This window comes from Crocodylus siamensis, chromosome 2 (assembly GCF_052110815.1).
Source record: "Crocodylus siamensis isolate JL-2025a chromosome 2, ASM5211081v1, whole genome shotgun sequence".
Taxonomy (NCBI): domain Eukaryota; kingdom Metazoa; phylum Chordata; order Crocodylia; family Crocodylidae; genus Crocodylus; species Crocodylus siamensis.
The window spans coordinates 253755804-253772724 of record NC_143396.1 but is presented as its reverse complement, the minus strand read 5'-3'; the positions used below and the strand labels follow the sequence as shown (position 1 = coordinate 253772724).

Genomic DNA, 16921 nt, shown 5'->3' with positions numbered 1-16921 from the left:
TCAGAGCTACAGAACCAGGCATACTGCTCCCTCATGCTCTGCCATTTCCTTTTCTATAGCGCTCCTGGTGCCTTAGGTTTATGCCCCTTCTGCCTACACTGTGGCAGACTGAGACAGGCAGCCCCGCTCTGACAGCCAGGTCAAATCCAGGTTCCAAAGAAATCAGAAAGAGCTTTGTGGTTGTTTTCAATAGGGCCAGGATTTCATTTAGCCAATACTCCTTCCATGAAGAAGTCAGCTCAGAGCTATCACTCCTTCCAGTCATGGACCAAATGGCGCCCTTGGATATACTCCCAAATCCCTTTCCCAAATCACTAGGGGCTGCCTGCCCATAGCCTCAGGCAGAAAAAGTGCACAGTTCAGAGCTTCATTTCTCAGGCTTATCTCCTGGAGTAAGGGTCAGCAACCTTTAAGCAGCTGTGAGCCAAATCAATGGATTTTAGCATAAGGTAGGCCAGAGACCTGGCTGCAGCCACCATCTACTGCTGATTCCTCCCTTGCTGCTAAATGCTGCCACCATCCAGACTTTGCAAGCTGGATACAATTTCTTTATGGACTGGATCTGGTCCATGGGCCATAGTTTACTGATCCCTGGGCTACAGCACATAACTAAGGACCTGGGAAGCTGAACAGGCATCAATCTAAGGCCAAAGGTCAGCACTGGTTTTGGACAGAAAGCCAAAAAAAAAAATCACAATGTCAATTTGTAAGATGCTGGTGTGCCAGAGGCAGATGGCAGGGGTGCTGCGAGGGGCCTGATCCTTCTTGTGGCAGCACAGCCTCAACTCCTTCCCCGCCATCCATCCCAAGGTGCACGTACACCCGCTGCTGCCAACAAACCAGACTGGGGCTCTGCAGACCCTGGTGCAGCTGCTTGCAGCCTTCCTGCCACCTGCTGCAAGCAGCCCAGGCTCCCTGGCAGGTGGCAGGGGCCTGCCTAAAACCCAAGCCAACTGTGGCATATAGCCAGGAGGCTGCAAGCGGCTGCACTAGGGTCCACAGAGTCCTTGTCCGGCTTGTTGCTGGTGTAAGGTGCACACGTCTCAGGATGGAGGGCAGGGAAGGGGCTGGGGCTGTGCTGCCACAAGAAGGAATGGACCCCTTGCAGCTTCCCCACCCATCCACCCCAAGGGTTGGCATGCCAAGCAAAATGTCTTCATGTGCCACACTCTGGCGCACAGTCTAGATCAGGGATCAGCAGTCCCCAGCATAAGGGAATCTCTCAGACACGTGACTAAAAAACACGGGGGGAAAAACCAACCTCCAGCTGAAATGGGAGTTTTTCCCTTCATCTTTCACACATGGCCTTGCATTAGGAGGAGGGTGGGGAAGAGATCTGAAAAGCAGCACTTTAGGAACTGGCCCAAACAACTAGGTTGACAGACTAAGATTGCTTGGGTCATTCAGCCTAAGCCTGCTCATTGCATCATTCCCACTAACAGATGTTCCTAACATCGTAATAAAAAGCTGATGAGCAGGATATTTTTTTTCAGAGCTCCAACTGAACAACACACTGCAGGGGGAAAAAAAAAAAACAAAAAAAAAACAGTATTTGGGTTTTCCCAACAAGCCCCTGCTGTGTGAGAAATGCTGTTGGGATTGCAAAGAGAACGAGGACTTTACCCAAGTAGTCACGTCTCCTCTCTCCACTTCCTCAATGGCCATCACTGCCATCTCTTACCACATTTAGTGTTTTTCATAAATCCACAGCTTGGTGCCAGGGAAGCAGAGAATTCCCATCTTTAACTTAAAAGACGAAAATAAGTTTCTAGCCCTCACTGTTGTGAAGAAAACGTTAGAAGAAAGAAAAAAAAAAGATCTCCAAGGCAAAGATAAAGACCCCAACATTAGTTTGAAACCCCGCAAGATTTTAAAGATAATGTCATGATTTTAGTGGGTGGAGCTGATTATGTTTTAACATTTGGGGTTGGCCATACAGAAAAACTCAAGATGAAAAGTGTTACAGAAGTGTATCTGCTAGCTATAGTAATAGTATTCACTTGTACCTTATGTTTTTACTGGAAGCCACACGTTTTAAGAGAAGGACCTAGCTCCAAAACAGAAAGGGTTTTTAGGGCAAAACATAGACTAGGACTCAACACAAATGACTATCAACTGTAGTGACAGGGACTGCATGCTGTATTATTAGCACAGAGCTAATCTGAAAAGGAAAACAAATGTTCCTTTTTTGGCTTCTTAATGTTGAATCAAAAAAAAAAAAACCAACCTCTGAAGGGGTGTCCATGTGCAACTTTAAGGGTGGGGAAGCAGGCATCTCTGTTCAGTCCCAGAAATATCAGATTATTTGCGAACTCCCCTTATTTTCCTAGAGATCTTGAAGGAGCAGAGAACTGAAGAGAGCACATTCTTTACCCCAGCTGAAAAGGCTAAATGCTCAACCCTTCAGAGATCACTTTCCTTACTGTTTGCCAGAAGTGAGCATTAAGGTATTAACCAAAAAAACCTAAACTGTCTTCTTCTTTTTTCTGTCCCCTTATTTATTGCTCAGTTTTATTTCCTAGCTGTATAACATCCCACAATTCTAACAGTACTGCAGTCATCCAGAATGTGTTTCAAGAAAGTCAGGTTTGAAGACTTGACTAACAGAAAGAGAATCAACAGAAAAAATAAAACCTTTCCCTTTCCCCTAACCTTATCAGTCTTCTGTCTTTATTGCAAAGAAGGAGAAAAGGACACAAGTGCAATGATTTCTCCTTTGCAGGGGTCCCCTGGTAACTGGGAATTCTGCTGCATTCAAGTGGAGAAATCTCTCTTCACTGCACTGCTGGCAAGGGCTTGGGCAGTCGTTCTGCCCTTAAGTTTTTTGCTGTTTACTGAGTCCAAATGTAAGAACTGACTGCTTGAGACAAAGAGAGCCCCATGCTGGCTATGTCAGGGAGGCGAGAGGGCCGGATTCAGTTAGCATTCCTGGAACATCCAGTCTATTAAAAGAAAAAAAGAAAATGCGAAAAAAAACCCACCCTGGGCCGGCAGACTGCAGCTCTACCACCATCTTGATGTCCTTGACGCGTGCCGATGGTGTGGAGGCGGCTGGCACCAGAACAGCCCAAGAGAAGGAATGAGAGGCCAATGGAGATTTATGTGAGGAGAGCGAGATGGACAAGGTAAAATTGTCAGGAGGAGTTGTTAGAAAGTAAAATATATTGTGACAATTCCACTCCTGCCGTTCATCAATAAACTGACAGATCATTTAGTGTCAATTAGGAGTGATAGATGGACAAGTCCCCATGATCCTGGGCCAAAATTAATGGCTGGGAGGGAGAGGGTGATTGAAAATGACGGCTGACATTGAGAGGAAAGTCCTGAAGGTCCCCAAGGGGCCATTACTTGCCTCATTCCCTTGCAGATCAATGCAGGGACAAACCCAAAAACAGACACTTCAAGACAAAACTTAATCAGACTTCCTTTCCTTGCTTCTCCTTCTAAGTTCTGCTCCCTCACTCGGCCACTTTGCTCCTCTGTGCCTGCACTCTCTGCACTGAGGACAGCAACAGATGGCAGCAAGACATAGGGCAATGTTGCAGGCTTCCCCACAGCCAGGAGCCATGCTTAGTTTGTAACATGGCAGAACCACAGGAAAGCCCTTGTTTTATTTCAAGGACTAAGAATAGACGATGGAAGAAATGACATGACCTGCCCCCTTGCCAGGCCCTTTACAATTCCTGCTCATAAAACAGGGACCGTCAGAGATCCTATAAACTAGCTTCTCTCAAGGGCCATTTTCATACAGAGAGGACAGAGATATTTTAAACTCTATAATCTTGTAGTGGGAGATTTTAACTTGACTTATCTCTAGAGCCCTCAAATCACGCAAAACCTTAATCTCTTAAATAATCTCCCTCCAGCTCCAGAGCCCAACACTGCCCCTGCCCATTCTCCAGAACTCAAAATCCTATCTGTACTCTGGTCATGTCACTATTGCTGCAGTACTAGGGGCATGAGGGCCATCTAGGGGTTCCCCGCTGCTCTCACATGCAATCCTACATATTACATTGCCACCCCTTGCCCCAGGACCCTTTGGTATGTCTGTGCTCCTGAGCATGACCTTCCCTCACTTCTCTCTAGGACATGCTTATCACTACTCTGAAGGAAGAAGATTTGGTCAGCCCAGAGTAGCCCTGTCCCAGAAAGGCCACCAGCAGTAACCTCCTCCATTCATACAACACAGCAGATAAACATATGCAAACACTGCAAATGCATTCTTGATGAAAACATCTTTTTTTCTTTTTGCTTACAATGGTCTCTTGAGGTAGCCATGTCTATTATGCACCAACACTGTGGGGATGGCTGCGGAAATGGTCACATTTTAGGGGACTGACTTCTGGTTAACACATATATGTTCAAATATCACTCCAGACAAAGGAAGGGCAAAAGCACAGATATTAATGGAGAAAGTAATGGAAGAGACTATGAAGAAGTGTCCTGGTTTGGGATGACAGCTATTTGATTTAGAGAGACCTTGGTAAGCGCCATACTTTATTTTATTTCATTTCTTTGATAATTTCTCTCTTCTGTGGACCCTTCAGAGGTTCAAAACTAAATGCTCTTTGCCAGAAGCCTGGCCTTTTCCCCATTAGCAAGCACTTCTTTTTTCCCTTAGGATGCACAAGCCATCCCAACAATAACCCATTTACTTTGTCTCAAGTGTCAGCAATGATGTCACCTAGGGCATGAGCACAGCTTTCAGAACAGAGCTTGGGCTCCCTCTGCTGGTTGGAGAGTGGTTTCTGCAGCAAAACCTATCATGCTTTCATTGCTATGTGTGTGTTGCCAGCTGGCAACCAGGGCCCAAGTATCCATCTAACAGTATCTACCCATGTAGATGATCCCTGTCACTCTAGTGATGGGGCTGGAATAACCAGCACTTGGGCCGGTACTAAGAAAAGCTGCTTTCCTTCCATCTGTCTGTCTCCGCATGTACTGCATAAAAATGAATACATCAAACTCAACTCAGAGATCCCACTGTAAGAAAAATAAATGATCTCACATGCCGGAAGGGTGTTTTGCCTCCTAGTTACAGCAGCAGGGCTCAGTACCTCAGCCACTAAACCTCTCCATGACAGTTTCCCCATCAACAAAACAGGGCCACTAAAAAGAATAGCTATTTCACAACAGGACTGGTAGTTCCAGGAAACTGCTTTGTGTTTGATACGTTGCCACCTAATTTGTAAAGCATGTCACTTTGGTGATTCTTAAGAATGATGTGACTGAGGTTTGTTAAATGTTTATAAACCATGATGAAAGACACAAGTGACTGGTGCCTCCCGAGTTGGGGGTGGGGGGAGCCACCCACAGAAGCCGCTGATGGTGGTGGCCCTGTCAGAGGGGGCACCAGCCCTGCCAACACTGTCGGTGTCAGCCCTTAGGGGGGACACCAGCCCCCCCTCCCCCTGCCCCCATGCACCCCTTAACCAGTTGCCTATGATGAAAGACCCTAGCAGTCCTTCACTCTATATATGCAAAGTATTTGTAAAGTGACCTAGCAGCATACAGAAAACCAGAAGTCTTCTCTTCCTCCCGTCTTGCAACAGTTTGGGATAATAACGGTTCTGCAGAAGCACCCAACTATATGGTGGGAATATTCATTAATCACATAAATAATCTAAGAAAGATGAGACCAGGGAGGTTTGAGAGGGATACTAGAAAATGGAAAACAAGATAGCAGATGAACATGTACTTTGACAAGGACCAGGTGATCACATTGGAAAGACCATTTTGAATGATTAGTTCAAGCCAGTGAGCCCAAAACTAGTACTGTAACAAGAAAGGAGTTAGTGTCCCTGCAGGAAAATCCAAGATGCCAGTGTACCGTATCACATCATTCAGAAACAGAACTAAGAGGTTAGACTGCATGAGGGGACAGAGCACTATATAAAGTATTACAAGACCTTTTTATGAATGGATGCAATTGCTAAACTGATATACAACACACCCACATGACAAAAATCTGCACGCAGACCCATCCCGTTTTCCCCTCCTAAACAATGTTTCTGAGGGCCTTATCTATACATTTTTTGTATTGATTTAACTTCCTCAACTCAAAAACCCATTCAGTTTAAATGATGCAACCCCTCAGTGTTAGCTCAGTTATATTAGTAAAGAAATGCTTACACTGGCCAAAATACAAGCACCTTTATACTCATGATCTACATTCATGCAGGTATAACTGTAACTAGATGGGATTTCAAATTAATTATCAAGTCGGTACCAAAGCTGTACATAGAAAAACACTGCAAAAGCAGAAATAATTAAACATGATGTCAGCCGATGACTCAGACTCTTCACAAACAGGCTGGGAAATGTCACAGAGGAAACAGCCCTACAAGCTCAGAGAGCCTAAATAGGTGGAAAGGAAAAAATAGTATTTGGAGGCTCTGCAGTTGAAGAGAAACTGAAAAAAAAATGACAAGGAACTGATTGTCTAAATGCTTCCTGCCCATTCTTTGATTAAAAAATATTTTAAAAACACAGAATAAACCCTCTCAAAATTGACACTCACTAGGATTTGTGCCAAAATATTTATTTGTGGCTGTTAATTCAGATGTAGATCATGCCAAGTGTCCACTTGAATTAGATCTTGGCATGTTACTCAAGGCAAAGGCAGAAGATGCCAGGCTAACCAGGACTCCCACAAATATGGGTCACCCCTCTTTATCTTCTGTCTGGCTCTTTTGTCCAATTTGTGCCTAGTTTGGTAGGAAGTAGCTCAGGCCAAGAACTTGCCACATTAAACATGTGTAATGTGCTGCAGAAATAATATTGCTGCCTGGGGCCTATCAAAAGAAACTGGGGTCATGCCTGTAATGGTGAGCATCCTGGGAAAAGACACACCATACTGCTCATACAACATAAGGGATCTGTGCTGTTTTCCAGGCTCATGTGGGTCAGAGCCTGAGTGACTAATCATACCATCTCTCATCCAGGCCTGTGCTTGGTGACAACAGGCTGGGATGGTTTAGTTAGGATGATCCTGCCTTGAGTAGGGGGCTGGATTAGATGGCCTTGCAAGGTCCAGCCTGGCTTTCCTATGACCCTATAATCATAACGTGGAAGGCTGAGGAGAGAATGAAAATAACACAATTTGCTCTTCTTCTTCACCAGTATGTCTCTGTAAAGTGGCTGTTTGGTCCTGCAAGAAGACCGGAGGCCTCTTACAAAGATCCCTCTATACACTGGGGATGGAAATCACTCTTTTTCTGATGCCTCCTTTTTCCTGTTACAGCCTGATCTTCTCTTTCTTCCAGATATCCCCAGTCAGTTCCAAGCAATGGCACTGGATTTTGTAGCAGCACTGATCCCCACTTCCTTCCCTGATCTCTTAGATTTTTATCCTCGACTGTCCCCATTATTATGGGACACGATTTGTAGAAGGACCCTGAATGTGATATCCTCTCCTCCTGGCCACAAAGAAACACATGTAAACTTCCCACAAATCAGGGAGCCTCAGAGAAAGGTGACCAGGCCTGTAGTCACCTGGATTTGTTCCTAGGCATTATATTTGTCATCCCATCACCACCACCAAGCCCACACTGACCATTTTCACTCTTGTCTCCAAGGTTGACCATAAAATACGATTCCTCCTGTGGAATACACTACCCACCAGTGGAGCTCCCCATTCACCAGTGGGATACTCTCCTAGTAAGAGTTCAGCCAGCCACAAGATCCCCTTGAAATTGTCTCTAACTCCTTCTCCACTCCCCTCATAGAGAAACACAGGAATATAAGACTAAAAGGGGTCATCAAGTTTCATTCGTTACGCTCACAGGGACTCATTAACTGAAGGAATCCACAAAACCACCCCTTCAAGCCCTCACTTACAACTTCAAGGTGCAAAATCAGGGAAAGCAAAACCAGCTTATAACAGGGGCACATGTTTCTATCTTTGGTCCAGAATAACCCACCCCAAGTCAGGTGCAAGTGGATAGGCAGGCACTAGGACGCAGCTGTCACCACTGCTCATCCTTGTAGTATCACAAGGAGAACACCTGCAGCCAAAGCCCCCTGCCTCTGAAGCTCTACATCTACAGGCTGCATCCAATGAATCTGCGGGCCATATCCAGCCTGTGGACCATAAGCTGTTGACCACTGACCTAAAGATGCTATAGGGAAGAGCAGAGGTAGGTGTGGGATGTCCTGCAGGTGTGAGGCATATGGCCGCTGCTTACACACAGATCTGAAGACCCAGGCAGAGCAGGACATATGGAGTTAGCAAGCTGTCCGCAGCAGAATTGATACTTTGTTCTGGGTGACCTGGAGGGATCCAAAAAGCTATGAAAAGGGCAGCCCAAAAGGTATGAGAACACTGCTCTTATGGTTGCAACAGCAAGACCCAATAGATGATGTTTAGACAAACCCACCCTGATAAAGACGTTGGTACTCACTTGGAAGGTGCCATTACAGGATCCTCTGCCCAACCTCCGTGCCGGCGTGCAGGTTTAGGTGGGGGGCCCTTTAAGGAAAAAAAGCCATACTCATGTTATACCTGAAGCTACATGTTATACCTAAGTCCAATTAGGGAAACGCAGACATGGGGTTCACTTAAGCCGACCTCTGTAAACAGTGACCAAAAAGAAGCATCAGCCCAAAACTTAGAGGCTGGATTTAGAAGAGTTTCACAAAGCACAAGGAGCAGAAATGTTGCAGAGAAGGTTGAAAAGGTGTGTTAAAGCAAAAGATATATCAAACTAACCAGTAACCTGGCTGAGCTTCAAGTTCACATGCCCCAGATTGTGGTCCTTCTTACCCAAGGAACACTGCCAATGGCAGCCATTCTGGCTGTGGCTGCTGCTTTCTCTCCAGGTTTTTGAGGCACATCCAAAGCTTACTATTGTTACCAGCATTTTTTCTTCTGCCCTTGCCATAAGAAGACACTCTCTGCACCCAGGAGCATAAAGCACCTCATTCACCAGAGGCCCAAGCTATCTGTATGACGTATAGAAGTGGACATAACAAGGAGGAAATGAGCTCACTTCAAATATCCTGAAACAGCAAATGGGCCACGGCGATTTGCTCAAGCACTAGCAAAGAGTGAAAATGATACAATAACCCCGAGAGTGCCTTGGCCCTTGGGCTATAGTGGGATTGGGACTCTGGGACCCCTGAACTTTTGTTAAGAAAGAGAGTGGGTTGGGGAATCCTGGAAATTCTTTAAAGTGGGGCGCATGTGGGGGTCTAGCCTGAGACAAGGCCATGAGATGAGGAGAGGTGGTGGTGGTGGTGGTGGTAAACCCCATGCTGAGGGTCTCCAGTGTTTGTTTCTTGAAGCAGAAATATTGTTTGTGAGTGTGGGAAACAGACGGAGTCTGCCAGGGGCAGCCGTTGCCTGTTGCAAAGAGGGGACGTGACCCCGCATAGCTCCCTGATAGGAGCAAAAATAGTCACTCTCCAAAAATAAACAGGGAGCAGGAATGAGGCAGGAGCTGAAGTCCCAAAATACCAGCTTTCTTCAGCAAAGGGAGCACAGGAGGGCAGAGGGACAGCCAGGGAGCATGAAACCAGGAAATGGCCTCCATATATGGGCTCATCCGCAGGGGACAGAGCTCAGTCGACTGGAATGACCATGTCACAGAATGTGATCCCTTCAGGGGCCCAAGTGAATGGAGTTTTCTGATCTTTAAATGATTCCCCCAGATTCTTAAGATGCCAAACCAGAGAAGAGGTTGCAGTGCCAAAAAAGGAGCATTTTGAATTCAGTTGATCTGTACACTCCCAGAGTCCTGGAAAGAGAGGAAAACACACCACATATGGGTGTGTGTGCACATGCAACCCTACTCCCACCACAGAACTCCCCCACCCCAAACAACTGTCCCTCTCTAATCATGCACAACCCTGAATCTGCTTCTTGTATAGCTCATACACAGCCTACCATTCACATCCACCAGACACCCAGCCTTACAACTGTTCCCTGCACAACCACAGGCAGTGATGGCTCATGAGTACAATGAGTTACACATATGCTGCCAAAGAGTCCAGGAGACAAAATACTTTAAACCCAAACCCCAAATGGTGTGACTGTGGTTTAAACCCTACACCATCAAAAAAAATTAAAAAAAAAAAAAGTCAACATTCAGATGCAAAGCCCCTCACGTTTGGCACCCACAATTGGGATACTTCTGAAAATGTTTTCCTGGTTTCTGTCCAGGACATGACTTCATTATGTATCTGGGATTCAATCTCATTGTCTCATCCAATTTACAGTTTCTCCCCAATGTGCACATAGGCCACATAGCTCCTAATGTCCAAAATATGAACCCTTCACATATTCCCACAGCCAATTCTTCTGATGACTCTTCCAAGATTAACTATAGTTGCATCCACTGAAGATTAGTGACTTGGTCTGTAAAGTTCCATAATTAGGCTAGAATTCTATGGGCATTTTTTTTCTTGAGTAATAATAAATTTACATGTATTTGGAATCATTTATGCCAAAATCTCAAAGTATTTTACAAGCTATAATGTAAGTATCAGGTCATATGCATCACCAAAATATAGCTATTGCTGAGGTAGATCTGGCAGTTTCAAGCCAGACTTTGAGACAGAAAATGGAAAGAACACCACATCCAAATGACGCTACAGGTAGAACTTCACAGGTCTGGTGTAACTAGACAAATTCAGTTCTAGACATTTCACCCTTCCTGTTACATTTTGGCCAAGACTCAAAAGAAAGGGCCCATGGTAAAGTTCAGCATCTAAAAATATTGCCTGGTTTTCTAAATAATGAGCACCCAGTTTCACTTTCATGCACTGCCAGTTATGACATTTTAGCATGTTTTCACCCACCTCTTCACACATACACGCACACACATACAAGCCTTTACTCCCTTTAACTGTTTTGGCAGCATTAAATAGTCCTTTTTCTTGCCACCCTCAGCTTCTCTCTACAAGATTAAACTGTAAACTTGTGTTCCATCCCAGAAAACTCTTTTACCTTCAGTCCATATTGTTCATGGCTTGGTCCTTTAAATTTTTTTCCCCACAAGAATTCAGTGTCTTGTCTTTATGAAGGCATCAAGCATTCCCCAAACCTCTTTCTTCACTGGAAGTTCCTTACTTGCACCTTGTTCATGGGATTCTCCCCTCCCTAACTCCTTTACATGTATTAGCTTTATTCTTTGAATCCCCAGTCTTCACCATGTTGAATTCAAGCAGCAAGTATTCACTGGCTCCCTTCTTCATACATGTGGTCACTTTCTCCTCCTTGCCAGTCAGCAGCAGTTCCAGATGGCTTCTCCTCTATTTCCTGTATCACTTAGGAAAAAAGGGTTCCAGTCTCCTCTTAGCTTGTTTCTCTATTGCTGGAGGGTATTTTTCCCCTCATGTAAAACAAACAAGCTGCTGTTCAGGAACTTGAGAACAGGTGAAGCTTCAGTAGTCACTTACTGTTACAGAGGCAGGTTATGGATGTGTTACGTTCCTCCCATAAACAGGTTTTTAGGAGGGATAGAAGATGTGGATTAATTTACCTTCATCAGGTAAATTCAAATTCTGTGTAGGGAAACAGACTCAAATGACATTGGCAGTGTTTGTCACGGGGCACAGAAACGGTCTACTGTAGACTTTCCTCACTCACTAGAAGTGCCATGTCCTACTCCTATCCCTGCCCAACAGGCTAGCATTTGAAGATTTTAGATGGGATGGAATTGCCATGTATTTATTTACCAACAAACACAGAAAGGAAGAGAAGAAGAGAATCAGAGCCAGGCTTAAGTTTCAGTTTCTACAATAAGTTAGCTTTATAGTTAATAAAAGAAAAATCCCTTCCACAGAGAGACTTCTGATTTAGGCTAGATATCAGGAAAAACTTCTCCACAATAAGACTGTCCAAAATTTGGAATGGGCTTCCAAGGGAGGTGGTGCTCTCTCCTACCTTGGGGGTTTTTAAGAGAAGACTGGATAGGCATCTGGCTGGGGTCATCTGACCCCAGCACTCTTTCCTGCCTAGGCAGGGGGTCAGACTCAATGATCTGTTGAGGTCCTTCCAACCCTAGCATTTATGAATCTATGAACCTCGTGAATTAGTTCTGGATAATCACCAGAATCACAAAGAGTAATTCTGATGCCTTCAGGCAGCCACAGAAAGAAACTGGTCTGTACAACTACCACATAGAACAAGATACAGGGAAGGACCAATTTCTCAAGTATGCCAAAGGCAATTCCCCAAGCTTCCCACAGCAATGGAGCTGTGCCAGGACCTGCCCTCACTTCATGAAGCCCATTGTTAGGAATGCCGCACAGGTGTGTCCGTGAGACAGCCTCCAAGGAGTTCCAGTTGTCCTACGTTCCTAAAGTAACACTGCTGAGTCCATTTCCCTCTAGACTCCTGTCATTAGAGCCAGATACTTTCCTTTATTGGGGAGATGGGGATCTCAGGTACAGCAAGATGGCCAGGGCCTTCTCTGGAGCCCTAAATGGTCTGGTACCATCTACCACAATAGAAAAGTGCCAATCTGTACTGCACAACAGGTGTCAGGACTTAAAACAGCTGAAAGGCTCAGCTATATGAACTAACTGAACAGTAACAGAGTCATAAGTAAAGTACTCATATTTAAGTATACAGCATTTTGTCTTAAACTGCATCTTGCATACACATGGGGAGTTATGCAACAATGCTTGCCAACAGCTTTTCCTCTAACCTTAGCTTGCATGGCAGAGCCCCTACTCATCCAAGGTCTATATAACAATGCCCCTTCAACCCATGCAGGCTGTAAAGCAACATCCCTCAACCAGCCTGCTCCTTCACAGGGCTACGCACTAGTTCCCATCCCATGTTACCCCTCTGTCAGCTCCTTAGATTCATTCAAATGAAAGCATTCCAGGCATGAAATAAATCTGTGGAAAAAAACTTTAATACAACTATTTCCCATGGGATTCCCAGAGTCCATCCCTCTTCCCCACCCAGGGAGTTGCTGAGCAACCCAGCAGTCAGAGTGGCCAAGCAGGAAGGATACTACCAGAAGGTTGGGAAACATAACCGAATAGCAACACTGCCCTGGTGAGAGTAAGGAGATACATCATTAAAGGACCAGCAGATGACCTCAGCAGGCTAAAAATAAATCCCCAGCCACTTGGGGTGCACAAGAAAGAGGCAACACAAGGCCTTGGGGAGATCCTACCCATACAGTGCTGGGGCTCACATTGAGGAAGCTGGCCTAATTAGGGAACATAAGTTCAGCTGCATTTTTCAGATTCCTCCTGAAGAATCTGGCCAACTTCCAGATGAGCAGTCCCAGAGGACTGGCTGGGAGTCCTGCACGTTTACTATCAACCAGAGGACCACAGAGAAATAAAACCCAGTCCACTTCAAAAGGGAACAGGTAGACCAACGCATGCTGACCCCTTCTGCTGGCATGTGCATCTCTTCCATGAACAGAGAGTTACAGATTCCAAACAGCTAGCTGAGATCCTAGGACATGGCAGGGAGGTTCAGCTCAACCTGTGACAAACATGTTTGTTGAGCAAATCTTAACGGGGGCTCACAATTGAAGATGACTGCATGAAATGGAGCTTTGGAGCTGCCATTTATTTCTCTCTCAGGTTCTTTAAGGTGCCTAGCAATTTCCACCCCCCAAAACACATCAAGGAGTGCAAAGCTTTGGCAGTATTCCTCAGGCTCTGAAGAACCAGTCTTAGTTGAAGGCTTCTCAATTAGCCAAAATTCATGGGAGGAATGCAGATTGCTAGATAGCACGAAGGCCAGGACCTCTTAAATGCTACTGCAATACAGACAATAAATAAAAAAGGATCATAAGATACCCAACTGGAACCAGACAGGATTCTTAAATCATGACTGAACAGAGCAAGGAGCCTTTGGAAAGTGCCTTGCACAGAATGGATGCTTCTGCACATAAACAACAATCCTCCATTGGATAAGCCCACTGCACTGTGGGGGGCTCAAAATCATCTCAACCTGACTTCTGTAATTTAGACTGGAGCAAGTGGCTTAGGGCCAACACCTAGGATTGGAGAAAGGTTGGGAACAGTTACTGGGTGGGATCAGAATACAGCTGATCAGAGTCTGGAACCCAGTGCACAGAACAACAGCAGAATAAGAATGGGGTCCAGGAAAACAACACCGTTCCACTTTCCAAATAAAGGCCATAACCCTGCAAAACACTACTCAGATAAGCAACCCTTAAATCATTCACATAAACCAGAAGTGCTTGACCCCCAGCCCACAGGGCTCCCCATGGGTCTGGAAATTTGGCAACAGGAACTGTTGGCACTTGTACCCCTATTGCCACATCTCTGGACTCACGGGGAGCCCAGGAACCCTCCATGCTAGATCTGGCATGCGATCCTAACATGCAGGGCTTGGTAGGGGCAGCACCTGGCGCCAGGGCCCAATCACAGTGTGCAGGGGGCAGTGCCAGACCCCTGGGACCCAGTCCTGCCACAAGGGGGCAGGAGGGATTGTTGCAGGGCTCCTAGGGCCCAATCCAGTCCACAGATAACCCCTGCACCACTCATCTAGCCTGCAGGACCAAAAGGTTGAGCACCATTAATGCAAACCCATTGGCTACCTATACACACGCTTGTTTATGTTCTAATTACAGTACATCAGAGCAGACTCAATTAATCAAGTCCACTCCATGTTTTAATTAGAACGCTTCAGCATCACCTCACTGTCACATGCATTAAGCCCCTACACATTTTAAAACTCAGAGGTGCTTTATCTAAACCTCACTGAATGAGTTTTAGGTAAAGTGTCCCACAGTCATTTTAAAATGCATGGGGCCTTAATACACGTGATAGTGAGCAGCTTTAATTAGAGTGGCTGTCAGAGAACTGCTTTAATTAAAACGCTTCCCTCCCTCACATATTTTATGCCTTATTCTGTATTTGACATCCCTGTCTTAGAACAATAAGCAGCAGCACTATTCACATCCAAACAGCTCAATAAGCATCAGGGGCTAGATTCACGCAATTATTGCAGTGTCCGACTTTAGATTTTGAAAGCCCATGTGCGAATGCTGCCTAAAGGCTGGAGGCACCTAAGTATGACATCAAAACTCCCCAAGTGCCTAACATACTGCTCTAGAGCACACCTAAAAGCACCTCACACCTGAGGAAGCCGAGCAGCTGAACACCATTCTCATGCCTAAACTATTCAGGATCCAGAAACTAGCCATTCCTTCACCTTTATTGCTTGAGGAATTCCCAGAACACCTACGACTCTGCCCGCTAGGCTGAGCACCACACAAAGCATGGTGACAGCCATGCCATATCAATCCAAGCTAGAGGAAGAGTTCAGTTCCAAGCTACAGGAAAGAACTGAGCCCAGGTCTCCTATGTCTAATTCAGACCTATCACTCACCTTCCAACGGAATGCCCTAAATATCAGACTGACTGTTGTATAAATTAAGGTGTAGTGTCATCACTACTCCTCTTCTGTCCAAGCCCTTGGAGGAAAGTAGTAACCCCTGCTCCATTATTCAAACCAAGAGACCTAGGTATTTGCCTTCAGGAGAGGACTTTTGCCTTTGAACTCCAAGTGGAGAGAGAGTAGGGTGCCTAAGCTCTGGAAAGGAATTCAGACTCACTGTACTATCAGCCTGCAGGCTTCTGTGGATCCCATTCAGAGGTGGCCAGCTCTCCTCGTGCCCTGTCTGGGGAGCCTCAGTACCTACCTTTGGACTGTGGTTTCTGCTTTGGGGGAAGGGCCTAGAGTTCTTTGGGGATCTGGGCCTAGTTCATTCCCACAGCTCTTTCCTCCTATTTAAGAATTAGAGGCTAAAGCACAGACTACCAAAATGACTGGGTCATGGTCACACAGCAAATCCATGGCACAGCCAGGAAGAGAACCCCCAAGTCCTGGTTCAAGTTGTATTCTCACTTCTCTAGCCCAATCTGCCTCTCCAGATTAAGTGAAACAGTGGGACAGCCCATTCATCATACCATTCAGCAACCTCGCATCCTTTGGCTGTGCATCCCAGGCAGTTTTAGAAGGTGCAGCCAAAGGAGAATATACTGGCAAACATTCAAAGCTGAGCTGGCAGGTTTGCCAGGGGATGCAATACAAGTCCTGGAGCTGCAGACAGCTGCAGGATAAGATTTCAGCAGGTACGCTGACATCAATGGCACATATGCTCATGACCGAATATTAATTCAGCCACCCACAAACTATCTCCAATCCACAGAAGGGAAACAGACCAAATACAGGAAGAGTGCAGATTGTAACACTCAGTACATCCCAAAGGGAGTTCAGAGAAAGGCTACATGAGCGATCAGGGGATAAAGGGGCCAACTCTGGACAAATGATTAAATAAGCCAAGTATTTCAGTTTGGCTAGCAATGACTAAGGGAGAAATATGCTACAGCTACACAGTTAGGGTTCCATTCACAGTTTACTCAGAAAGGGGTTTTAAATGATGGACAGAGGTAATAAGAAAGTTACAGATGTGAGTTATAAGCCGCTTATTGGTCTGTCAGACTCCTATGGGCCACCTCCTAACTATTTTTCCCCTTGAAAAGCTGTTTACACACGTAACATTAACTTTCTTATTACTTCAAACCCCAAAGAAGGCAATTACTATTTACATGAGGGGGTTTCTAGTGGAAATTGCTTCCTCCTAAAGCAAATCTTAACACCCCCCCCCAAATCACAGCATATAACATCCCTGACTCAAGAGGCGAGGAAGTCATCTCAGGTTACTTTACTTTAAAATACTTTAAAAATCAGTGTTAAACAGCTTGGGAACCACTGATATAGGGAAGTATACAGGGATGGAATTAGTTCCAATGGGAGTTAAGCCCATAGCTTTATTTTCTGATTATCAGGGAAACTCCCATTGTGTGAATAGTCCAGAGACCCGTGCTTAACCCCTGAGACATAAAAGCATAGAAAATTATGGTTGGAAGGGACCTCAAGAGGTCATCTAGCCCAATCCCCTGCTGAAAGCAG

General features: G+C 45.4%; 1 protein-coding gene across 3 annotated transcripts in view; it reads right to left on the bottom strand.

Moving 5' to 3' along the window:
* IFT43 (intraflagellar transport 43) overlaps positions 1-16921 on the bottom strand; it is a 70345-nt gene that overhangs the window by 39643 nt on the left and 13781 nt on the right. For all 3 annotated transcript variants that reach the window (XM_090033738.1, XM_090033739.1, XM_090033740.1), the window contains exon 3: positions 8403-8470. In XM_090033738.1, coding sequence (XP_089889864.1) covers positions 8403-8470 — 68 coding nt within the window. The remainder of the gene's footprint in view (positions 1-8402; positions 8471-16921) is intronic.